Source organism: Diaporthe batatas (assembly GCF_019321695.1).
Source record: "Diaporthe batatas strain CRI 302-4 chromosome Unknown Contig00021, whole genome shotgun sequence".
NCBI classification, from domain to species: domain Eukaryota; kingdom Fungi; phylum Ascomycota; class Sordariomycetes; order Diaporthales; family Diaporthaceae; genus Diaporthe; species Diaporthe batatas.
In genome coordinates this window covers 342,466-367,554 of record NW_025408568.1, presented here as the reverse complement: position 1 = coordinate 367,554, position 25,089 = coordinate 342,466, and the positions used below count along the sequence as shown (strand labels likewise).

The window sequence follows — 25,089 nt, the reverse complement described above, 5'->3', positions numbered from 1 at the left end:
GAGGTTGTCGCCCTAGTACCTAGTTTGCTCCTATTCCGTATACGTCCGAGGACATACATGGCGCCTTCACACGGTGGTAAACCCTCAAGACCCGGTATATAATCCAACAAGTAGACTACCCTAAGTAGATGAAAGTAAACTCCGAACTACTGTAATGACAAGTGCTCATACAGTATAGCTCTGCTCTGATCAGACTTTGTTGCATGATAATAGGATATTGGAAGGGATTGCGCTACTAGTTTGGACATATTGTACAAGGAGGACAGATGTGGGCTTTTGCTTGACTGCTTCTTCTATAGGCAATACTTGCGAATAGCTTTCGGCCTCAACCATAGGGTCAACCAAACTGGCAGGAAATCAACCGAATAGAACTCCGTAGCATGTCGGCTGGATTACTATCTAGAGTGATGGTCTCTAAAGATGGGAAGTCTTATTACTTATGTAGGCATCAATGATACCCTGGATGCTTCTTAATAGTTCCTAGGCTTCTTTAGGCGTCGCGAGGCTAAGGCCACGGGCCCAGTCTTCTTATTACCATTATGTTCTTTTCTTTAGAAAGGAAAAAGCCCAACAAGAAAAGTGGAAACGCCGGGTTTCAAGCATTTATTATTTATTCAAACCAGAATAATAATAATGATTATTTTGAATAGCGTGGGCAGTATAGCAGGAGTATTATAGACTGTACTATTGGTCTTATGGAAAAAAGAAATTATATTGTTCACTTAGGTGAAATTTAAGGAGCACTGAACCCCATTTCAAAAGGCCTTAAAATTGAAAGCGTTCACGATGAGGAGATACGGTTTAGAAAGACTTCACCGGAGTAATGTTACGGGGGCCGATTCACTGTGCATGAGAAAAGACGTGGACCCGTATTGATCCCATTCACAGAAAGGCTGTCATATGCAACGATTGTTCTTCAAGTATGCATTCGCTAGTTACCAGACAGAGTTTTAAATGACCTTGATCAAACTATATACAAACAACCCGTCGGCAAATATATCCATAGAAAGTCAGACCCAGTGCTTAAGCACTCAAAGCAGGGACAGCCTGAGGATCAGTGTTAAACATCTCGCCAGGGTCGACTGCAGTCTTGATCTTCTGCAGGCGGGCCCAGTTGTCGCCGTACAGGTACTCGGCGGTCTCCTTGATGTCCCACTTCTCATCACGGTACGTGGTGAACCCGCCGGGGGAGCCACCGGCGGCCTTGTAGGCGTCGACAAACTTGTAGAAGCGGTCGTGCACGGTGTCAAGGGTGGACTGCGCAAAGGGCACGTCGGGGGCCGAGGTGCGGATGTCCCAGCGGACCAGCAGCAGGTTGTCGTCGTGCTTCCACGCCGAGGTGTCCGCCTTGACGCCCTTGGTGTAGGCGCCACCCCAGATGTCGACGAGGCCCGAGGCCGACGCGTCGGGGAGCTTCTCCTCGTACGCGGTGGCGGAGAAGAGCGCCCATGCCGTGGAGTTGTCGAGCGGCGCGGAGCCCGGGATGGTCACGGAGGTGATGTAGAAGTAGCGGCGGCCGGTGATGGACTGCTTTTTTATGCCGGGAGTGGAGAAGTCCTCCGAGTCCCAGAACTCGGACTGGGTGGTCTTGAGGGACATGGTGGAGGGGAGGTGGCTCAGCAGCGACGCGGTCACCTTGTCGTACTCCTCCTGTGAGCCGTAGAAGAAGCCCTGGAGCTGGGAGCTGGTCTTGATGCCGAAGCGGACGGAGAGCAGGTCGTTGTTGTCGGCGCTTTGGGCCCAGGTCTGGGCGCCGATCAGGGCGTCGACGTTATCCTGCTGCGTGGCGGTGTAGTTCTTGTTGAAGGAGATGGTGTAGTTAAAGACGGTCTGGGACGGGGGCTCGAGAGTCTGCAGCTTGAAACGCAGCACGACTCCGATGGAGCTCGCAGCTCCACGGACAGCCCAGTAAATGTCCGAGTTCTCGTTGGCGTCGGCATCGACGATGGTTCCGTTGGCGAGGGCGACACGCACGCCGACGACATTGTCCAACACTGTTCCAGAGGCGCGAGAAAGTGTACCGAAGCCAGAGGCTGCAACACCAGCCATGCCGACGTCAGGGCATCGGCCGTGAGGCAGAGCACGCTTGTGATTCTCCCACATGAAGCCGGCCGCCTCCGAAATCATGACGGGTCCACCGTAAGTGAAGAGCTGGGTCTTGTCATCGTATTCGAGCACCTTCATGTTCTTCAGGTTGACGACGAGGGCACCATCGTTGCGTCCGAAGCCCATGCTGGAGAAAGAGCGGTTACCACCAAGGGTGGTGACCTTGGTGCCTGTGCTCGAGGCACACTTCAGCACAGCCGAGACTTCCTCCTCGGTTTTGGGGAAGACCACCGCCGAGGGGACAGGGGACAGACGGGAGTTCCATGGTTGAGTGTCGTTGGCCCAGTTTGCGCCGGAAGGGAGGGAGGTCTCGACGCCGGCGGTGGAAAGGCAGTCGCCTAGAGCAGCAGAGGCGTCCTGTCTCCTCAACAGATCGACGCTGTTGTAGTCGTGCTGCGCAGGGAAGGCAGCGGTAAGTGAAGTGGTAAATGCGAGGATAGATGCAAAAATAGAAGCACGGCTACCGCCGGCCAGGAAACGAGTGTCGACCATTGTGATTTACAAGCACTGGTACAAAAATGAATGACAGTGAGGGGAATCCGGATGGACTTCACCACATCATCTCTTCACACTCTGCGAGAGGACACTGCAACCTTTTGTATCAGGCCTCATCGTGTCTATTCCCCGTAGCTCTCCCCGTCCTCTGGCGCAGATCGTGTTGAGTTACAGTTCACGCCAAGCGCCCTCCTCCCTGGGATAAATGGCGAAACAACAAACGGGATGAAAAGCCCCACTGTTCCCGAATCTTCTAATATAGTCTTCGAACTCTATTCTCATCTTCAAGTGATCCCAAGCAGGTTGAGGCTATGCGCCCATGGCTACACGTGTAGAAGGAGCAAGCCACCCGGCCTATCCGACCCCTTGGGTGGGGCCAAGTCTTGGAGCCGCATTGAAGGTTCAACTTAGCAACCCGCATGATCCCGGCCGCTTTGTTGCTCGGGCTATACCTTCTACGACACCTATGTAGGAGAAGGGACGGAAACTTACTCGTCGCCAAGACCATCGCTTAGAGCCATCCAGACCAAAATATCCAGGGTAATGTATCCCAAACCCCTTTCCACAGGTGCTTGCTCGGGATCGTTAGAACGTAGTATCCAACTCAGATGTGTCGTAGCACCCTGGGTATCTTGAGTTGCAACACATCGAACGGATTACACGCTACCAGTTTCCTGGGGCCGACGGGAGCTACAACCCAAGCGAGCAATCGCATCGGAGACACTTTGGATTCCGCTTTCCGAATCATGAGCTGCGGGATGTGGGGCCTCCTTTCCGCTTGGCGAACTGCTCAAAATGAGACGAACCTTGATGAAAGAGTTTATCCTGCCATCTCACGGTCATGGACCTGATCCTCTGACGTGAAAAGTGGACATAGTTTTGAATCACTTTGAAGGCGATAGTTTCGGAACGTGCAAGACCGCTACCCTATTGACATGGACTTCGGGCCGCTCTTGTTCATCCTTGCTGGATGATGATTGGAAGACTGCTTGCATGTACTACAACTACTGATGAGCATCACAGATGCAAATGCAGGCGGTCTTTCTTGAGAGTGACGAGTGGCAATCCTATTCGCCATGTCGCTTACCGCACTTCGACTCAGCCCGAAGACACCGAATGTTGTGTGAATTCCGTCCGAGAACATCTCGCACGTACCAATTCTTGATGATCGCAATACGGGCACCTGGGCATGGTCCGGACGTCTGTTTATGTCCGCATCATGGTTCCCTTTCGGGAGTTGATCACATACCCCTACATGACTAGTCCTTCCGTCGGATGATTATTATGAGATTCTTGGCTAGCTTGTACTACAGCCTGGCTGGGTGGCCATCTTGAGAAACTATTGTAGTCTCGCCATATAAAGTAGTACCTGCTTCGCCGCATGCTACCCCTTGGGCTACTTGTGTCGACGATCTTAGGCAGTGGCGCCGTCGAGGGCGATGTCTCTTAGCCTCGTCTGTGCGGCGGGAGGCTGAGGCCATGTGCACACAGACGAATTATATTCTGTCCGTGCTATTATTAGAATGGTGTGTTTCTTTTTGTTTTGTTTTTTTTTAAAAAAAAAGAAGAAAAACAACACTAGGTCTTGAGCGTTTGTTACTATGAAGGCGCCACAAACGTTCAAATGGTTCGAAACGAAGCTACTTGTACAGCCTGTTGAGTGTGAAATCGGTGGCGTGATGCATCGTCTACTAAGCAGTCTGCACCGCAGATGTGGCTATTTTGTGCCCATCGTCGTTAGCATGTGCTCAGGACCACAACAACGTAACCAGAAACTGGTGGGTCTAGACTCGTGTGTACCAAAACACACCTACCTAGGTGCATTTAAATCCTACTACATTATACATACTTACACTAAAGTCTTTACACTACATTACATTTACATTCCACTCGTGAGCTCAGTGCGTGTAGTATAGTGAGCGGCAACTCGGGTCCCAATTTCAGTGCCCCTTGGTACAAGTTGACATCAACCTATAGTCGCGCATTCCTTAGTGTAATTAATCGGCCTACAACACTCTGATTTTTTCTATTCGCGCTTTAGTCTTGCAGGTCTGTGATATCGATTAATTCTATTGTATTCACGCATCAGACACGTTTGCCTGCCTTGCCACCTCCGCCAACTCGCAGCTAGAGAGAATACAGCTATGTATCAGGCCATTGGTCGACGAAATTTTGGCCGCCATTCATCATCTCCTCGGCATTCAATCGAACACTCCACCTTACCATGTCGGTCAAAGGGGCTGTTTGGAACCCCGCCCCGTGATCTGAGATGTCACTCAAGGCGCTCTTGGGCCCCACCGGCCTGTGATGTTGAAAAAGAGCTGGCTGTGAACATTTCAGTAAAGCAGGGAGCATAGAAACAACGCCGCCGATACCACGTACCTGCATGGTCAGGCATCGATGATTGCCACGGCCCTTGGCTCCATCACAGAACTTTTGGAGGTTCAAATCGTATGGAGCATCCATATCTTTCAAGCCAATTTCAAAAAGTATTTGACGGGCCGCTTTTTGTGTAACAGCATATCCAAGACTGCACACTGCCTCTTGGGCATGGTGGACAACACGAATGTGGTCGGGATATTGCTCTTTGATGTCATCAGGCTGGTCAATATTCGAGAGGTATAGTTTCTGTGGTACGGTATGGTCTGTCCAGACGACTCGGCCCTTGGGCAGATTCTTGTCATCTGCGAATGGGAAATGCATTCCGCAGTGACCTACCCATAGAAGATCCCAGTTATCACCGTATGGTGAATGCCGTGGAGGGACAGTCTTGGGAAGGTTATGGAACTGGAACTCCCGGACCGCGGCCTGTCCTTTTGGGGCCGGATAGGTTGGATCAGCGTAGATATCCGTGGATCCCTCCAGTGGCTGAGTGAGAGCTTGAGCTGCAGATGCAAAGTCCCTAAGCTGGTCTCTGATCCGCACATCCCAGTCTGCGTCATCTTCCAGAATCAATGCAGATGACAAATTCCGTTTCACGATCCTAAACCAATTATTTCAGCATTGCTCCAACGGGCATTGACTAAATTGCTCACTCTTGGATTGCGTTGATGTGTGCGCGCCAGCTACCGATCGAAGGGTCTCCCAATCGGCCATGGCTTGGGCTGGAGGGAACAGCCTTGTCAATAACATCTTTGCCAAGAACACCATCGATGAATTCGATGTCGATGTTACTGAGCGCTGCTCCAAGAACCATCCCATCTCTACGATCGGTGCGCGACGGCAAGCCCACAACAAAAATCTTCTCGAACTGTCATCGTGCGAGTGTGAGTGATGAATCAGAGCATCTGATGTTTTGTGACAACATTGAATGGACTTACACCCAAGGTGTGGTTCTTGGTGTCGTCAATCGAGCAGGGCTCTGACGTTTCAGCAAAATATGTAGACGGACTGGGCAAAGGAGTGAGGCGAAAACTCGACTGAAGAACGAAAAACGTAATGACAAGACATGCGCTTATGATGATAATTATCGGCCGCCTAGCCAATAGGTTAGCTGCCATCTTGCTGTGGCTGGCCAGTGGAGGAAGATGATTCTGTTGAAGCAGCATTTTGCGATGTTTCGGGTAATCTTTTCCCGCCGCGAACGAACGCTCAGGTGGGATTTCAGATGCGAACAAATGATTCCAGCCGCTTCTCCCCCCCCCCCCCCCCCTTGGCTTTTTGGTGGCGCCTATCTTTCGTCGCTGGGCGCGCCGGTGGATACTGTGTTGGTTGTTCCCCATGTGGTACCCAATGAGCGCACTCAGCTTGCCCACTACCAATCTCTCGGTATCACCAACGGCAGCGTCTGGATGTAACGTGGAGCCAATGAACTCGGCGACTCGGCGCGTATTTTGGCAGGCCCTGGAAGCCCAGCGCTCCGCAGGATTCAGCCACAGTGCCGTGCGAGGGACTCTGCCTTTGGGACCCTCTCCAACGAGTCAATTTCTCAACGCTGTCCTGTGTAGTAGAGCGAGACTTCTAATGGCCATAAGCATCCTCAATCTGTATATGCATCACATCATCGAAGGTCAGCGAGTGGCGAGTCCGAACAAGCAGTAGAATGCATACCACAGATATGGAAGCCCCTGGGAGGTGTAGCACGGGCAGAATAAACCGAACGGAAATAAGCACTCAGGTGATGGAAAAAAGACCCAGGCCTTGATATCATGGGGCTCCCAGCGCTACCTAGGTACTCCCTAGAACCAACATGCATGCTCTTCTCTTGTGCGTGGGACCGTTGGAGGCACAGGCGCGGCTCAAATCCACGCCATGCCCAGATGCCCTTCTCGCAGAGAGTCCTCGGCCTCATTTCAACAAATCTTCTGTCGAACGTTATCCACCCTGTGTGAATCATTTTGCTTGGAGCAGGAGGAAGGCCGGACCATCGTCTCGACATTCTTGAACATGAAGTTGTAGCAATACCAGTCCGCGACACAAGCGATAATGTTTCTTTTTATACCCATATTCATTCTGCTTTTTACACTTATCAATGCCCAAGATTCTCTCAAGGTTGGCCGATTCTTCAACCCCCCGAACGCAGACCCTGTTGATCCCGGATATGCGAGTGACCCTGTCTGGACGATTGGCGAAACGAAAACCATACAATTCACGACGACCTACAGCAATTATACGATTGCTTTATGGCAACAGACACTGGCAGGAGGCTCTGCTACTTTAGGGCCTATCATCTTTCGTGCGTCAAACAGACACGCGCCCAACCTTGGATGACTGTTGACCTTAAACTTCCCGCCCCACAGAAACAAGCACCGGCGCTGTGACGCAATTCGACTGGTCTGTCCAGCTATTTGAATTCGACTTGAAAATATCCAACGTATTCTTCCTCTGGCTTCACCCAGGAGATGCCTCAGATCAAGGCTCTGGCGAGGAGCTGTCAGTCACATCGCATTACATCAATTTTACGAGCAGTGACACGACCTCGTCCACGATTTCATCCACGATTTCAATGCCCACTTCGAGCGAGAAGACAACATCATCTCCGACAACGTCCATAACTACTCATACACCTACAACGAATTCTGTCACAAGCAGTGTCAGCGTGGCACAGACGGCTACTTCATCAGCAATTCCGGGATCCACGTCAGCGGGTGGTTTATCTGCGGGGGCCGAAGCCGGGATTGGTGTTGGCGTCTCACTTGTTGGTCTTGCCGCTATAATTGGATGTGCTGCCCTGGTGTGGCACCTGAGGAGGACCTCATCCAGATCACGTGGTTTCGTCTACGAGCTTGATCAAAATCCCCAGTCGGAGGCAGCGCAGGGTCTGGCCTGGCGTCCGATGGAGGCGAAGTGGCCTGCAAAACCGTCAACAAATATGCCTGCTGAGTTACCTGAACAGAGCAGAGCCGAATTGGGTTGAAGGTGACGACGCGGGTCCGACAGACACTATTGAAAAGAGAAAAACCCGCCCATTCAATGAATGTAGACGTTTATGTTCAGCGACTAGTAATAATTGCGCTCACTGGCAGTTGACCATCGAGCCAACCATCATACAGTGACTAGTGTTCTCATTTCTACAATCATGACAGCATTCACAAACACCCGAGGGAGGACTCGTAGGTGATCACAATCATTCATAAATCCAAGCACAATGTGCATCCGGATATACCCTCAGGATAACTTCCAAAGTTCTCAGGGCTCTTATCTGCAATATCACGATTGTAAGCAGGGTAAAACCCTGCACTCAAGCAGGGCCGGAGAAATTAACTACAACATACAATCATATATATAAACAAATATTTCAAAGAACTCTAGGAGAGGAACAGAAATACGGATCGGTCGCTTACCTCCCCTATAACAACCAATATGAGTCTAAATGTGGTTTCGCTTCTATTCCGTATACGTCCGAGGACATACATGGCGCCTTCATACGGTAGTAAGCACTCAAGACCCAGCGCTTGTATCATAGTAGTTATATACCTATATTGTAGACCGTCCTCCCGGCCAGTAACTAGTATGTACCTTATAACTAGTGCGGAGATGAAGTTCATGGTAATTCTTTTAGAAATTTGTCTAGATTTACTCTTGTTCGATGGGTGGACATATTTGATCCACCGACGATTTGAAACGGACAAGGTCAAGCTGGTCTTGAGGAGTTCCATCGTCCTGTTGCCATGCAACGGTACCAAATCTTTCGGGACTGTGCTCTGCCTGCCATATCAAATCCTCAGGAAAATCCACCCGAGTTCTTACGTATTTGATCCGGTGCGAAAAAGCTGTTTAGGCGTCGGCTTAGGGCAGCATAGAGTTCTTCCTGGTTACACGATCCTTGCACCCTGATCAGGTTGAGAATGACACCGTATTCTGGTGCATATCAAGTTATCGTGTCACCGAACGAAGGAGAAAACTTCTGTCGTACGATTCCTTCAGTACCTAGTATCCAAGATGAGACTTCGTCTCCAGGGTGGCCGGGGCTACACGAGCCCCTGTGCGAACATGCGTCATCCCGTGCTGTGACGAGGCCTCGTGGGTTGGAGAGAGTCTGTCTCCCACGAGACCTCTCCATGCGAACCAACTGCTCAAGTACGGTCGACAGGGGCAAGTATCGGAACAATGGGTATCCCATGGCCGTCCTTCAACCCCCCCAACCCAACGTTCTATCACCCTAACGGTATGGGACTCGGAGGGGTCCAAACATGTGAGCTGCGCCCGCTAGCGGGCGGGTGGCGCATGGCCCTGCGTATATTCTCCTGGGGAAAACTCATGCCGCCCTGCTATCCCCCCAACACCCCGTCAACCGCACCGTGTCGCATCAATCGCTCACTGGTATCCAAAAATACACTCATCAAGAGACCCCAGGTCAAAGAAAGAAACAGCACGAAAAAAACGAGGAAATGTCGCTGGTGTCTAATGGCCATGTAGGTATAATGATACCTGATACCCGTGGGGATCATGTCTTTGCCCCCCCGCGCGCCCCAAACGCCGAAACAATGATTCCAGGCAATCAAATCACTCAGGCCTGATGATCTCCGTCTGCTCTACTACCCAGAAGCCCCGAGGCTCGGTCTCTTAATGCGCCCCCGCTCCCCCTTTCCGCTATCACTTCTTCAACGTTCATTCACCGCCTTGGGCTCTGATGCGTGGGGCTGATGGCCTTGAGGCCCAGCTGCATGGACTCCTGGTGGAACTCCTTCTTGATGGGGTTGTACCACGCGGACACGTCGATGTATATCCGCCCCTTGGGTGATTCAAGTGACACCATCCCATGAATGGCGACACATCCCCGGGGGGGATAATATCTCAGCGGCCGCCAGGATCGCCTCCATTGCTGGGAGAAGGCAGTCCAGGGGCCCTGGGTCTTGTTGTAGAGCCCCTCGTAGCCCGGGATGGAGGCCTTGAGGACCGGCGTCTTGCCTTGCTCCTGGGCTGGCTGGTTGGGGTCCTTGGCGGTGGCGGGGTGCTGGCCGGACATGGAGCCTGGCAGGGCTGGCTTTTGTGAGGTTGATGCCTCGGGGGAGGTCTTGGATGCAGGTGACGATGCGGAAGAAGGGGAGTTTGTTGCGGCGCCGCCGTCGGTGATTTGCCTGGCCTCCAGTTGCTTGAGGGTTTTTGCGATGTCCGGGTCGGGATTTGATGTCGAGATGTCGTTGTTCTCGGAGTAGCCGAAGAGCCTGACAACGTCGGATGTGCTTTGTTTGAAGAATGCCTTGATAAATGCGTAGGAAGAGGTTGCCAAGGGATATGGCTTCAGTACGCGGTCGACCAGAGTCTTGGTCCTCGTGTCAACCTTCTGAGTCTTGATCGATATCGCCTCGTCGCTGATCTCGATACTAAATCGAAGCGAGGTTAACACAGGCTGGCGCAGACGGGGGATCAAGGGCCACTACGGCGGCGAGAAAACTTACCCAGTCCGTACAAACTCGGGCGGTGGCCTGTCCGGGTAGGTGACGATCAACCAATTCGGCCCCAGCTCGAGCTTCAAATCCTGCTTGGCCCACCTCTTGATCTGGGAGTTGTTCTCAGCAGTCCTCTTCACCAGCATAGAGAGGTCATGTTTTGCCCGGTCTCTGTGCTCACGGTCGTTGTTGAAGGCGACAAAGCTCTGCCATTCCTCCTCTTTCCCGGCGTATGGTGGTGGTTGGACCCGCTTGTCGGTGAAAGGGAATGGTATGAAGAAGGGGTCTTCTTCCTCGTCGTCTTCGATGTCAGGTAGGTCTTTCATGTCCAGGTGCCTCAGCGGCAGGGTGGCTATCGTTGTCCAGGTGTACCAGCAGACGATGCCGGTGGTCGTGTATATGAAGAACTTTCTGGTGGGAGGAGGTGATGTGGTCAGTAAGGGCTGGGCAAGGATCATATAGAAACAAAGGCACAGCACATACCTCAAGTGATCGCGCCGTGGTACAAACTTGACCTTGTGAATACCGACTTGTTCCCCGGAGGAGATGGCAGCCGCTGTCTTGCGTGGCCACATGGACAGCGCACGCCGTCCTGCTACTTGGCGCAACATCTTGAACTTGTCGTCGGGGTATCTGAGGTTGTGCTGGGTGGTGGGCTAACGAAATGGCGCGCCAGGGAGGGCGGCCGCGCAGGGGGAAGACCGAGCCTCGAGGCTGGAGACGGATCGCCCCTCGTCGACTCGATTCAGGCTGCTACGGTTCCCAAGAGTTGCAGGCGAGTCGACCAAGATGCAGAGAGAGGGAGTTATGAACTGTGTCCGTGCTGATATAGTTTGCCCAGCGACACCAAACAATGACGTAAAGGTGCACCGTGGGTTTTATGGATGAAAAGAAACGGATGGAGAGAGAGTGGCACTGCGACGCCCGGGTGGAGATTTCGAGATGCTGTCAGAGTCCCGCCCGATGGATGCGGCAACATTTGGGGGGAAGGCTGGATGGACCCTTGCCTTGCCCGCCAACCGCCAGATCGATCTTATCGGCGATAAGCGGCTATCAGCTGCTCGCCAAGGCCAAGTGGAAGGTGAAACGGGAACCGAGACGGAGAAGGATTATCGATGTCCGTTTCCCCACCGTCTTGCCAAACAGGGATACATGCTCCGTTACTCTTACCGTTCACATTCAAGGCCGTCATACGCATCCTCCCAAAAGCCATCAGCGGCAGCTTGGATGGAGCTCCAGTCTAATCGGTCCAACGCCGCAATCTTCATCATCAACCACCCGCCTCGCCGCCAGCTGCCTCGCCGTCGACAGCATCCTCCTTACCACGCGGCATAACAACACATATCGTCAGGATCAGCCTAGCCTCGTCTCCCCCGTCCGTCGAGATGATGCTACTCAATGGGCTAGCTCTCGCCGGCCTCGCTGGCCTGGCCTCGAGCGCAGCAACCCACGAGCAGGCCGAAGTCTACATCCTCAACTCCAAGCCCGCAGCCCCGCCATCGTCTTCGTCCTCCACACCAGTAACACCCAGCCTGCCCCGCCAGCTGGCCCGCGACATCCTCTTCCAGCGTGTCGCCGGGGACCTGCAGCTCAAGGACCTGTCCAGCACCATCGTCGGCGACAGGGTCCTCTCATATTTCGACCAGTACGGCAGGAGCCCACGGCCTCTGTTCGGGGAATCCACCGAGGACATCTCCCCGTCGCAGCTGGTTGTGCTGCTCGAGGGTGTCACAGACGACAACGCGAGGCCGCTGAGGGAAGGGCTGCGCAAGGAGGACTTCTCGCCCGCTTTTAACATCGAGGACGCGCCCTCCGCCAAGGCCAACAAGCACCTCGTCGATGTTGAGTTTGCCCACGGCGGCGTGTCTGGATCGTGCGATGTTTCAGCTGCCATCAACCCGTACGACAGCTGCTGGAAGGGCATGTCGCTGGTGGTCAAGTACGACGCCGCGAAGGTACGGACCGTCTGAACCCGGCCCTCACTGGGCTGAGCAGCCACCTCGAACATGAAATACTAACTTCCAACCAGGACCCCGAGGCCCTCCAGGCCCTCGTCGACAACCTCCCCGCCCTGTCCAAGTCCGTCGCCTCCAACAACATCGAAGCAACCCTGGTGCTCCTCCCCGAATCCTCCCGCGGCTCCAAGCACTCCTACTGGACCACCGGCGCCCCGACCGACCTCCGCCGCCGCTTCTCAGACGAGGCCCCGATGAGCGACAGCCCCAAGGCCGTCGAGACGGTCGACAAGGTCAGCGTGTCCCCCGGCAGCGGCGCCGCCGCCGCCGTGGACCTGGGGGCGTTCGCCAACAGCAACAACAAGAAGGGCGACAAGATGAACCTGGGCTGCTTCAGCAGCCTCAACTCGTGCGCGGCCGCGACGGGCAACTGCACCGGCCACGGCGCCTGCGTCGACAAGTACGCCGTGCCCGGCCAGGGGTCCGGCGAGAAGGTGTGCTTCGTCTGCAGCTGCCTCAGCACCAAGAAGTTCCCCGACCGGGAGGACAGCAAGCACGTCCACTGGGGCGGCGCCTACTGCCAGAAGATCGACGTCAGCTCGCCGTTCTGGCTCATCGCCACCACCACGGTCGTCCTCATCGGCCTCGTGGGCGGGTGCATCGCCATGTTGTTCAGCATCGGCGAGGAGAAGCTGCCCGGTGTCATTGGTGCCGGTGTCTCGAGGTCCAAGTGAGGTGGTGACGGGGGGCTCGTTAGTGAATCGTCAGAGCGGTGAGCGTGGCGGTCGGTTGACAGCGTGCCATGGGGTAGGATTGATGGGGGGAGAGGGGTGTCAGGCTGGGGAAGAAACAGACAGAGGTGGGAAAGGAAGGGGTGTAGCATATTTTGTGTATTTGATGTTCCGGCGTTCAACGGGAAAGGCATTTGTCATCTACATTCCACTGTTAGAGGAAGAAAACGCTACGATTTGAAGTGACTGACTGACTGACTGACTGACTGACTGACTGACTGCACGAGGCTTATGTTCCGGTTGATATTACTACTACACTGCTGTCTTACATGTGCCTCGAGCCCCGGGTATCTACCACATCAACCAGCCATCGCATCATCACCGTCGTCGTCGTCGTACTCCTGCCGCCGCGAGGGCGTCCCGAAGCTCTCCAGGCCCCTCTGCGCCGGCGGGATCGCGGAGCCAGCACGCAGGGGCGACTCAGCGGCCAGCCTCAGCGGGTCCATCACACCACCACCACCACCGCCGCCCTCGTGCTTGACCCCCATGGCCGACTGGTACCTGACCCCGGCCTGGTTGAGCACCTCCTGCACCTCGGCCTCCCGCGCGACGATCTCACCCCGCTCCTTCTCCAGCGCCGCGATGCGCGCCCGCCGCGCCGCCGCCTGCTCCTCCACCCCGCGCACCAGCTCCCGCATCCGCGCCAGCGACTCGCCCAGCTCGGGGAGCGCCCTCATCCGCGGGATGACCAGCCCCGCCACCCCGGTGCCGGCCCCGCCGGCCGCCCCCTTCTCGTCGGCGGCGAGGTGGTGGCCGCCCATGGCGGCCCTCGTCTGCGCGGCCTCGTACGCCGCCGTGCGCTCGGCGTCCGAGTCCGCGTCCTCGTCCCCGTCGTCCGCGCCCCCCTCGGCCGCGTCGATCAGCTCCGCCATCTCGCGCCGGTGCCGCCGCGCCGCCTCCTTCTCGCCCTTTTTCCCCAGCTCCAGCCGCGCGTCCTCGACGAACTCGTCGTAGCCCTCGCCCAGGTCCTCGTCCTCGGCGATCAGCCGCGTGTCGTCCTTTTTCTTCCTCGGGGCGAGGGATATGTAGTCCTCGTCGTCCTCGTCTGAGTGGTACGCGCCCCCTTCTGCGGCGAGCCGGGCCCGTCGTTCCTTCTTCTCGCGGATCTCGACTGCCGAGGGGATGTGGCCCCCTGTTCCTGTCGTGCTGAATGCCGACACGGGGAGGTCGGCCTGCGGGACGACCACGGCGCCTTCGAGCTCGGAGGGGTCGAGGTCCATCGCGTCGCCGCTGCCTGCTGCGCCCGGGCCTGAGCCTGTGCTGGCGTCTGCTTCTTCATCATCGTGTATGCGCAGCGAGGCGATGTTTTGTGGCGTGTTTGGCGTCGACGACTGGAGTTCCTGCAGGTATTCCTTGCTGTAGGACGTCTCCTCAACCTCGGGCCCGAAGGAGCGCGTGGGCAGCTTGCGGCTCGACAGCGAGGACCGCAGCGCGCTGTTCTCGGTGGCCCGCTGCGAGAGCGTGCTCGTCTTCTTGGGCGTGATGGGCTGCTGTCGGCCGTCGTCGCCGCCCGCGGGATCCGCCACGCCGAACGACAGCCGCGACGACGAGGCCTTCTTCTTCACCCTTGTGGATCCCGACCGGCTGACCGCTGGCCGCACCACTGCTGGCCCGTCGTCGTGGTCGTCGTCGTCCTCTGCGGCGGCCGAGGTCGCGAGCCCGGTCGAGTCGCTGTCATCGTTGATGTTGATGCTCTTCCGGAGCGACGAGCCCTTGAAGGGTTTCCTGGTGAACTTGACGGAGGACGGGCTCGGGTCGGGAGCAGCTGCTGTGAGAGAGATCGCGCATCAGCTGTTGTTGTCTTTGTTCTCGGCCATCAGCAAAAAAGACGGGCTTGACGATGACGTTTCTTTCTGGGGTGTGTGACTTACCATCGTTCATGGGCTCCTCGGTGGTGGTGCCAGAGGTGACGGGCTCGTCGTGGTCCTCGTTGCCCTCTGACACCCTGATCTTGCGCGCTTTCCTCTTTGCGCCGAACATTGTGAGTGGGTGATTGGAATGCGACACTCCAAACGAATTGGGGTTGGTGGTGTTGGAAAGAAAGACTCTTGGTCTTGGTACCCTTTTGGTGGTGCACAAGCTATGGCGAAATGCTTATCTTATCGGCCGTGCCGAATTTCTGCCGCAGCGCAGTTTTGACCTGAGCTTAGCTCCCAAGTCAGTCCTCAGTTCCCCCCAAGTCGCGGCGCGTTCAGAACAGGCTTCCTACCAAAACGACCGACGAAAGTGTCCACCACCAACTCCCTCCCTCCCCAGACCTACCCATTTCAACAAGATGGCGCCCGCTCAGCCAGAACTCAAGAAGGTACGTTAGCCTTCTCCTCATTGATTATGATGTCAAGGTCGTTGCTGGCCCGCTGCCGCATCCGCTGCTCCTCTCTGCATCATTCAGTGGCTCTTGTCCCTCCAATCCACCTTGACTCCCCCCGTTTCTCGGTTCGATGTGCGCAATGCTGACTCCTTTTCGCTGTAGTACCTCGACAAGAGGCTGTTTGTCCAACTAAACGGCAGCCGCAAGGTCATCGGCGTCCTCCGCGGCTACGACGTCTTCCTGAACATCGTCCTGGACGAGGCAGTCGAGGAGAAGGACGGCGGGGAGAAGGTCAAGCTCGGCATGGTGGTATGTTGGCGGGCGCCTCAGCCCCCCCACCCCCAACGCGTACCTTCTACAAAGCTAATGAGGCGCGCACAGGTCATCCGCGGAAACTCGGTGGTCATGCTCGAGGCACTGGAGAGGATCGGCGGCGACGAGAGGCAACAACGGGGCTGAGATGGCCAACCAATGCTGGAAGTGTTCAAGGCGGTCTGGTCTATAACAGAAAAATGGAAGAACAAGAATAATCGGGCGTACTGGCGTTTGGTTCATGTCAAAAAGGTTGGCGCATCCCACGAACATCCACCCACCCATCCGCCCGATATGCCCGGTTGCTTTGCAGTGTGCTGAGATGGGACAGAGACGGCTTAGGATGGGGGCGGTTTCACCAGTCGATCGTGTGGTATCTGGCATGCATAGCGGCCGTCCCGCTCCTGCCGAGCCTCGCGATCGAGGCTCCTCTGTCGCGCTTTTGTGCAAATGGGGTGTGTTCTGGCTTGTGACTTGAATCGTTGATGGTTGCTCAGAAGAGCATCTCGGCCTCTTGGGGGTACGGCTGTCAAGGTCTCTGATTGTATACCACCTTAGAGTAATCCATTCATTCAAGTCTTGCCTGCTGTAACCGGCACTCGATCGTCCCCGGGCCCTACAAGTACTCTGCCACAGGTAGCCCGCTCGTGATGTCGACTCCATGGCCTATTTGAATCGCGCAGAGGATGAGTGACAGAGAAGTCAAACCTAAGGAAACTATTGTTGCAGATGCTGTACAGTTCAAGACATCAGACTCATGACGTATCTGCATTTATCCCTTCCTCGGCGAGATAGGAACTCAGCCGGGGACTGGATCCAGAACTCTAACATAGGGTAGTTTCAGCTGTGGTGTCAACTAGTATTATTTATTTGACTAGAACCAAGATATCGTTCCATGCGAGATTTATATGCACGGTATCATTTTTCCCATTAGTTACAAGTCCCGTTATAAACTCCAAGATGCGACCGGAGACCATGTCCACCCCCTTGCACGCCCAACTCAAAAGAACCCTCTTATGGGATGGCGCAAGTGATGAAACTACAGAATGGGTGTGATGTTAGACTGAGAACATTGAAGCAATGACCTCTGGGTTGTTCCGGATGGACGGGCGCGAGCAGTTACATACGTGGCGTTGTAGGCGGTGATGACGGGCTTCTCCTTGTTGACGGTGCACTTGGCGAAGACGCCCGGGACGGGCTGCGTCGAGGTGGTGCCGCAGTCCAGCTCGTACGTCTTGCCGCTGGTGCCGGTGAGGGGCGCGTCGGCGCCGGCGTCGTGGCCGACGCTGATGTCGGCGGAGATGCCGTCGCCTGTGAAGTGGCTATACATGGTTCTTGAGTTAGAATTTTTTTTTTTTTTTTTTTTTCAAAACCTGTTGTGATTCCTGGGGCTCCTTCCTTCATGGGTCCGGACTCACCATCCATAGATAATACCCTCCTGACGGCTGTGAATGGTGGCCGCGCTGACTGCCGGGAGGCAGACGGCGAGCAGAGAAGCGACGGCGGTGGTGGCACGCATTTTTGTTGTGAGAATATCGATTAAAAGAATTTACAGGCGGTAAAGAGAGTCTATTTGCAGTAAAGTGTCTTGAGAAATGGTTTGCGGTGATGAGACGACTGACTGGTTTACGAGTTCACGACTGACCGGGCCTTATATGCTTATTCCACATCTGCACGTAATACTAGATTCAATAGATGTTATGCTTCTTGACTTCGTGTTTAGACTTTGCTACCGGGCGGGCACTGGGGCTGCCCATCAGGCGTGCCAGCCTCAATTAGTGGGGGCTCCGGGCTTCGGGGATTGACAGACAACGGAAAACTATGCATATCGGAAGATCCGGTAATTCGCCATAATATACGCTGGCCCTTGATGCTTGCCGAGGCTGAGTAGTCCGCACTCTGTACAGAGCTAATCGCGAGTCATCAGGGGGCACCGAAGTCTAAATAAAGATAGAGCTCCAGAAATCTCGGCGCACTGAAGAGTTTCTAAAACTCAATCTGTCCCCTTTTCTAGTTATCATATCCTCGTCCAGGTGTGTCGTCGTTGCGGTGTGTGATTGAAATCATGACTCCTTTCTCGTGCCCCGTAAGTATTATTACACGCGATACCCATACATCACACAACAACACCGCCAGTTCCACTTTACTTTGCCGTCAAATCCTTGGATTCAATTTTGAGCACAATCTTGGTCTTGTGAATTGCATTCATCTATTCAATCGATGCAAAATGTGGTCATACGAAGGCGTTCCGTTACAGGTGGGTAAGGCTCGGATGAACGAGATTGTCGCGGTGGACGGATATTGAGCGAGTAAGTGATAGCAACACTGAGTGGGTTCTCTCGAAAAGCTACCGCGAATGCATTTTTGATGGTCAAGCAGTCCAACAAGCTTTTGTGGCCAGACATCATGTCGAAACGTCAACTGGTACGGCACCCTAGGGTACTTGCCTAGTTATGTCGGAGTTCCGAGGTTCAGATTGAAACGAATCCTCGAATCCTCGTAACATGATCAAGACATGCCCAGCACTACTCTTTCGCGTGAGGGAAATTGACAATAACGATGACATGATCGTATGCTCCCTTTCCGGTACGGCTAAATCCTACGGGATGGACGGCACTGATCTTTCTGATATTATCCGAGCTTAGTATGCGAGCCGCTGGGATTTTCTCAACTTCCTGTGCGCACTCGGAACATCCTCTATGTGTTTATCAATTGGCGAAGATGCGTACTCAGCAATTGGATCCATAGGATTTGATAGTTGCTTGAGTATTTGTGAAGGGACCATACGCCTTCGGGGTGTATACGGATTAAGAACGAAACCACTCCTAGGTAGGCAGCTCAAGCGCGTCGTTGAGCCTCGACCACCTCAATACACCTTCAACAGAAAACAAGACCTGTTTCGGCGGCTCTATTCCTATCTTTAGCTGGAGATGTACTTCTGAGGCTGCGAAATCTGTTGTTTCTGCCATTGCTGCCTGGTAACATTTTCTTGGCACAAATGCGTTCGACGTCAGCAAGTGCACCTGTCACTGCAAAGTCAAACGTGTGTCCCCTGTGCGATCTGCGACCGAAACGCCAGCCGCCTCAGTGTCAGATCTTCGACCGTGCCCTGGGTAAAGGCACATGTGTCAATTCCAGTCGCCCACATTATAAGAATAGGCGAGAGAACTCAACTTATTCGTTGGAACGCGACGTTGCATTCATCGATCTCGAGCGATTTGACAAGCTACCGAAATGGCGCATCTACTTGTTCTTGGCGCGTCAGGGGTTTCGGGGTGGGCTGCCATGCACCAGGCCCTGATATATCCAACACCGACAACTTTTGCAAAGGTTACTGGAACGACAAATAGGCCAGTGACGAAGGAGAAGGCCCTACTGCCAGCAAATGAGGACCGGGTCAGACTTGTCAGCGGTATCGACTTTACGAGGCCCGTGGATGAGGTCAAAACCCTGTTGACCGAGAAGATCCCGGACATTGACAGCGTCACGCACGTCATTTATGCCGGTAATTTCAGCTCCCCAGAAGAACCTCACGTCCAAAGTATGGCTGGCTGACAGTCGTTCAGCATACAGAGTCCCCTCAGAGAAGGGGCCGATGCCCCTCAGGGCTGCAAACGACTCACTCCTGGAGACCTCGATCACAGCCATCACAGCCCTGGCGCCGCGGATACGCTCCGTGGTCCTCCAGACCGGCGGCAAGGCCTACGGCCTCCTGTTCTCGCAGCACATCAAGCTGGCGCCCCCCTTCCACGAGTCCCAGCCGAGGGTCCCAGACCCGTGGGGCCAGGAGATCTTCTACTACTCGCAGGTCGACATCCTGAGGCGCCTGTCCGCCGAGGCCGGCAACTCGTGGACGTTCACCGAGGTCCGCCCGGACACCATCATCGGCTTCGTCCCCGGCACGAACGCCATGAACGTCGCCCAGGGGCTCGGGTTCTACCTCAGCCTGTTCCGCGAGGTGCACGGCGCGGGGGCCAAGTGTCCCTACCCCGGCACCGCTGCGGGCTACCGGTCGCTGCACACCGACTCCAGCCAGGACATCATCGCCAGGATGGAGATCTTCGCCGCGCTGGAGCCGGAGAAGTGCGGCGGCGGCCGCGCCTTCAACGTCGCTGATGGTGAGGTGGTGACCTGGGGCGACGTGTGGGGCGGCATCTGCGCGTATTTCGGCCTCGAGGGGTTGCCCCCGAGCGAGGGGACGGAGACGGCGGGTGCGTTTGTCGTCAAGCATGCGGACCGGTGGCCTGGTTTGGTCGAGCGGGAAGGGCTGGAGGGTATGGATATCGTGGCGCACAACTGGTGGTTTGTGGAGCGTATCCTCCAGATTCCATTTGATCGGCAGTTCGACCTGAGTAGTGCGAGGGAGGTGGGTTTCAAGGAGACAGTCGACACTACCAGAGGATATACGCTTGTGTTTGATAGGATGAGACAGGCGAAGATGATTCCATAGTCGACGCGAACCATAGAAATCACTTCATGTGATGTGTATAATAGTCTCAGAGCTTATCATGCGCATCAAATGCATGGCCCAGGTCGTGATGTCTTCTTTCGACAAGCACTGGGAATGGTACGGGACTACCTACGTACCTAGGAAGTGCCACAGTCGTGAGATTTGTTAAGTTCAGCCCAAGACCAGATGCATGTTCAGTCATTCTGATAACACTACGAGGCTTGCTGTCCCGGCGAGGTAAATGATAACATTTTCATCCGCCAGGCGCGGTCACACTCTGCCCAACTGTTGAGTAGTGTTCGGGAGTATGGACAGAGCAAGTAATATGTGTACTGTGTGCCTTTGCAGAGTGGTCTGCTAAAATCCACCGTGGACATGACCAATTGTTGAAGGGGGGTTTGAGTGTCGGACAGAGTACTATGCCCCGTAGGTGAGTTGCTCAAGCCGTGAGGCCCAGGTGCCCCGAGCAGATCCGCCTCAACACAGAGTTGTGTTCTATACCATTACTGGCTGTTGGGCGTGCGCCCATCAACGTGGCGGTGAATCTGGGTTTCAATGGGCCTTGTGCTGTTTCGTCTTTGTGTGCTGGGAAAGCACAGGTGTATATCTAGTAATGGATGGGTGGTATATTGCAGAGCACAGAGGTAAGAATTGAAGGGAAGAGTACGGAGTACATACCTAGGTAGGTACGTTTAGGTGTAGGTAGGAGTACTACTTCAGTAAGACCCCCCAAATGTGCGAATAGTGTACAAAATGTGGGTCAACGTCTCTCCAACCCGCCCCCCATCCCTGCACAACTTGAACCTTCCAACTTCCTTTGAGCACCTGTGAGAGCCCTGCCCCAAATTGACAGCCAATGATCTCCCATCTCCCCCCATCGCCCGGCCAACTCCGAACCTCCCATCCTCGGAGGCTCAAGGCTATCGGGTCGACACCTGCATGCAACCCTGTCAAATACGCCCAGGTGCCTCGTGTAACCTCACCGCAATACAGATTACCAGTCCCGTCTGCTCCCACAGTTCAAGATGTGGTTGCCGTCAGATGACGAAGCACAGGGTTCGAGACTCCGAGTCCTTTGCAGCCGTTTCTTGGACAGCTCGCTCCGCCAGCCTGCCGGCCTGCCACATGCATGCGACCTACTTTTAGCCAAGTGTTTGCCTTGAAACAGTCGATGACATTGCCGGAAGAGGGCTCCTCAGGATGAGAGGAGAAGTCCCTAGGCTTGATGGCCGAGTCAGACAGAGCTGGTCGATGGTGGCCGCCCTAGTCGGGGCGACGTAGGCACTATTTTAACCGTGAATAGGTAAGGTAGGCCTGCCACACTGCAACGTTTTGATCCTCTCGATCTGAGTTTCACGGATGGATTAAGGCGCCCTCTCAACTTTCGAACCTGAAAGTCACACATGACTGACCATGATCCTGAGCCACTCATCGCAAAATTAACACAGTACTGTAGGTAGCTGTCTGTTTTATACACAACATTTCAGATCGGCGGAAAGTGACGTGCCTCTGTACTCCGTACTGTGTTAGCCACCACATGCTCCGCACTGCGGTAGAGAGAAGTTGCTGGGGTCAGAATCCTTCACGTCTACCACAGTAGCCCTATCCTCCCGTGCCGCAGTAGGCAGTGACCGCCATTGATTCTGAGAAAGGTGGGGCGGTCTTTCCTCTTTGGGAGTAGCGAGGTTTCTGTGCGGCCCAATTGCAAGCAGATGCAGGCTGCGTCATCCCACCCTGCCACCCTGGCACCTGCACTAGCATGCAGTGTGGTGCTTCTGAGCACCGACCCCCCTGCTTTCCTTTCCTGCGTGTTGTCCGTAGCCAAATCAGGAGGCTTCACGCCGACTTGTTTCTGCCCCCCCCCTGTATTTCATCCCGCCTGAGGCCCACCCCCGTTTTGTATCCGGCATGAGGCCCACCCCATTCTATATATCTTCTCTCTTCCCCGTGGTGTTTTACGTGTCTTGTTTTCAGATCGAAATCTCCCCATTCTCATCTTCGTCCTCCCACAGCCGCCAGACCGTCTCTGCAAGCTCTTTGTGCTTCCATCATCGTGCCAGGAATCGAGAACCCGGGACACCAGCAGCTGCGCGCCCGCCTTCGGTCGGCACATGAATGCGTGAGGCAGAGATGAGCCTCCCTTCCCCCTTGAGAACATGGCTGCTACTTCTTCCGTCCTGTGCCCATTATCAGAACAGCCTTGGACGAGAGTTCCTCTCGCACTCCCCTGTCTCCTTGGTCTTTTCTCCATCTGCTCTGTTTTCTGTTTCTCGTCGCCCTCGTCTGGGTTTTCTCTCCATGCTCCCTTCTCCTTCCTCCCTTCTCCTTCCTCCCTTCTCCTTCCTCCCCTCTCACTGTCCTCTTGCTCTTGCTCTCCTCTCACTACTTGTCACCAGATATCCCTTGGTCTTCTGAGCTCGTCCTCCTACCGCATCATGAACACGGAGTACGCATGACAACAGGAATCCGACTTTGGAAAGCGTCTAGGCCCGGTTCAGCTCAGCTCGGAGTTCGGAAGTTCAATACACCCGATCGCTACCTTTGTCAGCAACGTTGCCAACTTGCCACGAACGCGAGCAGCGACTAGCGAGACCACCAAAGGCCAACAACTGCGTCAGGCTGGACGAACATTGACCTCCTCGAAGCGGAGTGCCTGGGCACAGTCTCTGTCTGCCGAACCTGGCTGGCTGGCTGGCTACCCACCCCGCTTGGTCGCCTGGTTGCCTGGTTGCCTCATTGCCTAACGCCAAGGCTTCCCCGGCACCCTCCCTCCGTTATCTGCTTCCGTCGGCGATGCCCATAGGTCTTGTCTCAAGCGAGGACGCGTCCTGCCAACGAAGCCTGCATATACGACCGTCCATCTCATACAAGTCGGGCGATGGTGACGTGTCTGGTCCGCCTCATTTTTTCCACCGCCATTCGGTCACACCCCCCCCCTTTTTTTTCCTCGCCTCCAGGAACCCCCAAGGGTGGTTTTATTCCTGCGCAGACTTCAGAACCTCAGGTTCTGTTTCCCAAGGCGCCTGGGCTTTCTCACAGTAGTGAAAGCCCTTGCAAACAAAACCGCTTTCAAATCGAGGCCTTTACTCTATTGGTGCAGGGAGATGGCCTCCGGATTGAGACAGGGAAGAAGTCTTCTCTCGGAATATCTCATGTCCAACAAGGCACTATTCCAGAAGCTGGGACTAGATGCTGTATCCTGAAGATAGTAGCAAACCCGACAGGCCTGTTTGGAAATTGTCATCATACCCGAGAAGGCATTCCAGTTTGAGGTTGGGAGCATATTTGGATATGTGCCTGTTTTGAAGCTTGCTACGGGACTCGGTCTCTTGCCCAAGCAATATCATCTCATTTCTTCCAATGCTCCGTCTCTTCCGATGTCTGTCGACTCTTCAACGTTTGATCTGTGACCCGTGCCTGATAATACAGGCATATCAAAGTGCGATTTGCCTCTGCACATTAAATAGCACCGTACCACTAAGTCGCCGCCTTCACACCTCCGACGACACACGAACTTGGCACCTGCTGCTCGACGGGCCGGAGGAGTCTGGGTCTTCGAAACGACGACATGCTCAACGATCTTGTATTGCTCGAACACAATGGCATCACGTTGCCTGACTCGAAGGGGGAGGGGGTGGGCCTAGCACGAGGGACTTATACAGGGCTCTGGCACACCGGTCGGGGCGGGGTTGTTCAGAGGACAATTGCATGTGGAGTTTCCTGGGCACCCTTTCGCATCTGTCGAAAACGCACGAATTAGAGGTTATCCGACTGTTGGAAGCTTCTCTAAATGGGCAAGTTCAGGGGGGAGATGGAAACGGCGTGCGAACCATGGCTTCCACTCCAAGGTTCGCAATGGGCAAGCCCGCGGGCTGCCTCGCATGGAGTGTTATCTGCAGTCTCTGTGGTCATCGTCGAGACCGAATCTCGACACTGAATTACGGATTATTTAATAGACATTTACCCAATCCTCGGGTGTTGTTGAGTGCTCCCCACCAAGCTTTTGTCGACTGCCATACACTAGGCTTTGCACGTTCCGTGTTGACCTGATATTTCCCGCGCGTGTATTCTCTTTCCTGTCGCAGAAACTATAGATAAAGTTCCAGCTCTTCGGCTATATCGTCCGCGCCAACCATCAAGCTCACAAGCACCTTGTCGTCTTTGGACCACCGTCCAAATCTTGACCCTCGAGTCCCATTCCCAGTACCATTTGAAAGCGGGAACTCCTCGTCGGTTCCCCTATCCAGGCCACTGCCGTCTGACCAGGATCAGTCATCATGAGTTCCAGATCCACACAATCCGTCAGTGGGTAAGACAACAAGGCCGTGACCGTTTCCATCTACATATAACCGATAGCCTTTACTGATTACATGCCACGCGGTTTAATGTAGTTCGTCATCCGGAAGTCGATCTGCCCCAGACCGAGACGTCGAGCAGCAGAGCTACCTCCAGCAACAACGACTCGAGGCGTACGTGGCACAACCCTTCAAGGACGGCAACCGCCTGGTAGGCCTACCGTATCGAACAGGTGCCAACGAAACCTCGCGGTCCTCGCAGGGCCCACCATCACTCGCCGAACAACCATACTACCTCAAGGGCGTGGGGTCTTGGACCGCCTCTGAGGGAAGCAAGAGATGATTAAAGGCGGTTGGAACCGTTTTACTGCATACACTCTGAATCTGTTTCGGGAGCCAGCAGAAGGCTTTTTGATCAGTCACGTCCTTCCAAATCTGTGGATTCCATTATACAATGGAGGAGAGATCTTGGGAGGGGTGAAAGGCATTGTTAATGAGGGATCTGCATGGATGTGTGATAGCATGTTTCGAAACCATTCTCT

The 25,089-nt window shown here is 54.6% G+C and overlaps 7 protein-coding genes across 7 annotated transcripts; 3 read left to right on the top strand and 4 right to left on the bottom strand.

The window, feature by feature from the left end:
- Positions 1–1,023: 1,023 nt before the first annotated feature.
- On the bottom strand, positions 1,024–2,598 carry KVR01_012848 (uncharacterized protein; the record flags this gene model as incomplete). Its single annotated transcript, XM_044790028.1, has 1 exon — positions 1,024–2,598. One exon carries the CDS (start codon positions 2,596–2,598, stop codon positions 1,024–1,026), a length of 1,575 nt encoding a protein of 524 aa, XP_044638319.1.
- A 6,102-nt stretch (positions 2,599–8,700) lies between these two features.
- On the bottom strand, positions 8,701–11,394 carry KVR01_012802 (uncharacterized protein). Its single transcript, XM_044788751.1, has 3 exons — positions 10,917–11,394; positions 10,443–10,844; positions 8,701–10,367 (listed from the first exon to the last, which is right to left on the bottom strand). Exons 1-3 carry the CDS (start codon positions 11,042–11,044, stop codon positions 9,656–9,658), a joined length of 1,242 nt encoding a protein of 413 aa, XP_044638273.1. The 5' UTR covers positions 11,045–11,394; the 3' UTR covers positions 8,701–9,655.
- Positions 11,395–11,640: 246 nt separating this feature from the next.
- On the top strand, positions 11,641–13,137 carry KVR01_012855 (uncharacterized protein). Its single transcript, XM_044783503.1, has 2 exons — positions 11,641–12,388; positions 12,463–13,137. Exons 1-2 carry the CDS (start codon positions 11,819–11,821, stop codon positions 13,120–13,122), a joined length of 1,230 nt encoding a protein of 409 aa, XP_044638326.1. The 5' UTR covers positions 11,641–11,818; the 3' UTR covers positions 13,123–13,137.
- Positions 13,138–13,362: 225 nt separating this feature from the next.
- KVR01_012740 (uncharacterized protein) lies at positions 13,363–15,222 on the bottom strand. Its single transcript, XM_044787964.1, has 2 exons — positions 15,051–15,222; positions 13,363–14,947 (listed from the first exon to the last, which is right to left on the bottom strand). Exons 1-2 carry the CDS (start codon positions 15,157–15,159, stop codon positions 13,479–13,481), a joined length of 1,578 nt encoding a protein of 525 aa, XP_044638211.1. The 5' UTR covers positions 15,160–15,222; the 3' UTR covers positions 13,363–13,478.
- A 32-nt stretch (positions 15,223–15,254) lies between these two features.
- KVR01_012784 (uncharacterized protein) lies at positions 15,255–16,541 on the top strand. Its single transcript, XM_044791903.1, has 4 exons — positions 15,255–15,484; positions 15,653–15,799; positions 15,872–16,054; positions 16,134–16,541. The coding sequence occupies exons 1-3, from the start codon at positions 15,455–15,457 to the stop codon at positions 15,947–15,949; spliced, it is 255 nt and encodes an 84-aa protein (XP_044638255.1). The 5' UTR covers positions 15,255–15,454; the 3' UTR covers positions 15,950–16,054; positions 16,134–16,541.
- A 275-nt stretch (positions 16,542–16,816) lies between these two features.
- KVR01_012693 (uncharacterized protein) lies at positions 16,817–17,321 on the bottom strand (the record flags this gene model as incomplete). The annotated part of the gene is made up of 3 exons (XM_044791064.1): positions 16,817–16,841; positions 16,930–17,124; positions 17,221–17,321. The coding sequence occupies 3 exons, from the start codon at positions 17,319–17,321 to the stop codon at positions 16,817–16,819; spliced, it is 321 nt and encodes a 106-aa protein (XP_044638164.1).
- A 1,379-nt stretch (positions 17,322–18,700) lies between these two features.
- On the top strand, positions 18,701–20,594 carry KVR01_012722 (uncharacterized protein). The gene is made up of 2 exons (XM_044781313.1): positions 18,701–19,307; positions 19,369–20,594. Exons 1-2 carry the CDS (start codon positions 19,037–19,039, stop codon positions 20,250–20,252), a joined length of 1,155 nt encoding a protein of 384 aa, XP_044638193.1. The 5' UTR covers positions 18,701–19,036; the 3' UTR covers positions 20,253–20,594.
- Positions 20,595–25,089: the final 4,495 nt, after the last annotated feature.

What these genes read in the sequence shown, in the direction of transcription:
- KVR01_012802 (XM_044788751.1), bottom strand. Translation starts at nt 11,044, where the DNA reads ATGTTGCGCCAAGTAGCAGGACGGCGTGCGCTGTCCATGTGGCCACGC. An exon ending in CCACGGCGCGATCACTTGAG is followed by an intron (nt 10,845 to 10,916) that starts GTATGTGCTGTG and finishes TCCTCCCACCAG; the next exon opens with AAAGTTCTTCATATACACGA. An exon ending in CCCGAGTTTGTACGGACTGG is followed by an intron (nt 10,368 to 10,442) that starts GTAAGTTTTCTC and finishes GCTTCGATTTAG; the next exon opens with TATCGAGATCAGCGACGAGG.
- KVR01_012855 (XM_044783503.1), top strand. Translation starts at nt 11,819, where the DNA reads ATGATGCTACTCAATGGGCTAGCTCTCGCCGGCCTCGCTGGCCTGGCC. An exon ending in TCAAGTACGACGCCGCGAAG is followed by an intron (nt 12,389 to 12,462) that starts GTACGGACCGTC and finishes ACTTCCAACCAG; the next exon opens with GACCCCGAGGCCCTCCAGGC.
- KVR01_012740 (XM_044787964.1), bottom strand. Translation starts at nt 15,159, where the DNA reads ATGTTCGGCGCAAAGAGGAAAGCGCGCAAGATCAGGGTGTCAGAGGGC. An exon ending in CGAGGAGCCCATGAACGATG is followed by an intron (nt 14,948 to 15,050) that starts GTAAGTCACACA and finishes TCTCTCTCACAG; the next exon opens with CAGCTGCTCCCGACCCGAGC.
- KVR01_012784 (XM_044791903.1), top strand. Translation starts at nt 15,455, where the DNA reads ATGGCGCCCGCTCAGCCAGAACTCAAGAAG. An exon ending in CTCAGCCAGAACTCAAGAAG is followed by an intron (nt 15,485 to 15,652) that starts GTACGTTAGCCT and finishes TTTTCGCTGTAG; the next exon opens with TACCTCGACAAGAGGCTGTT. An exon ending in AGGTCAAGCTCGGCATGGTG is followed by an intron (nt 15,800 to 15,871) that starts GTATGTTGGCGG and finishes AGGCGCGCACAG; the next exon opens with GTCATCCGCGGAAACTCGGT.
- KVR01_012722 (XM_044781313.1), top strand. Translation starts at nt 19,037, where the DNA reads ATGGCGCATCTACTTGTTCTTGGCGCGTCAGGGGTTTCGGGGTGGGCT. An exon ending in CACGCACGTCATTTATGCCG is followed by an intron (nt 19,308 to 19,368) that starts GTAATTTCAGCT and finishes ACAGTCGTTCAG; the next exon opens with CATACAGAGTCCCCTCAGAG.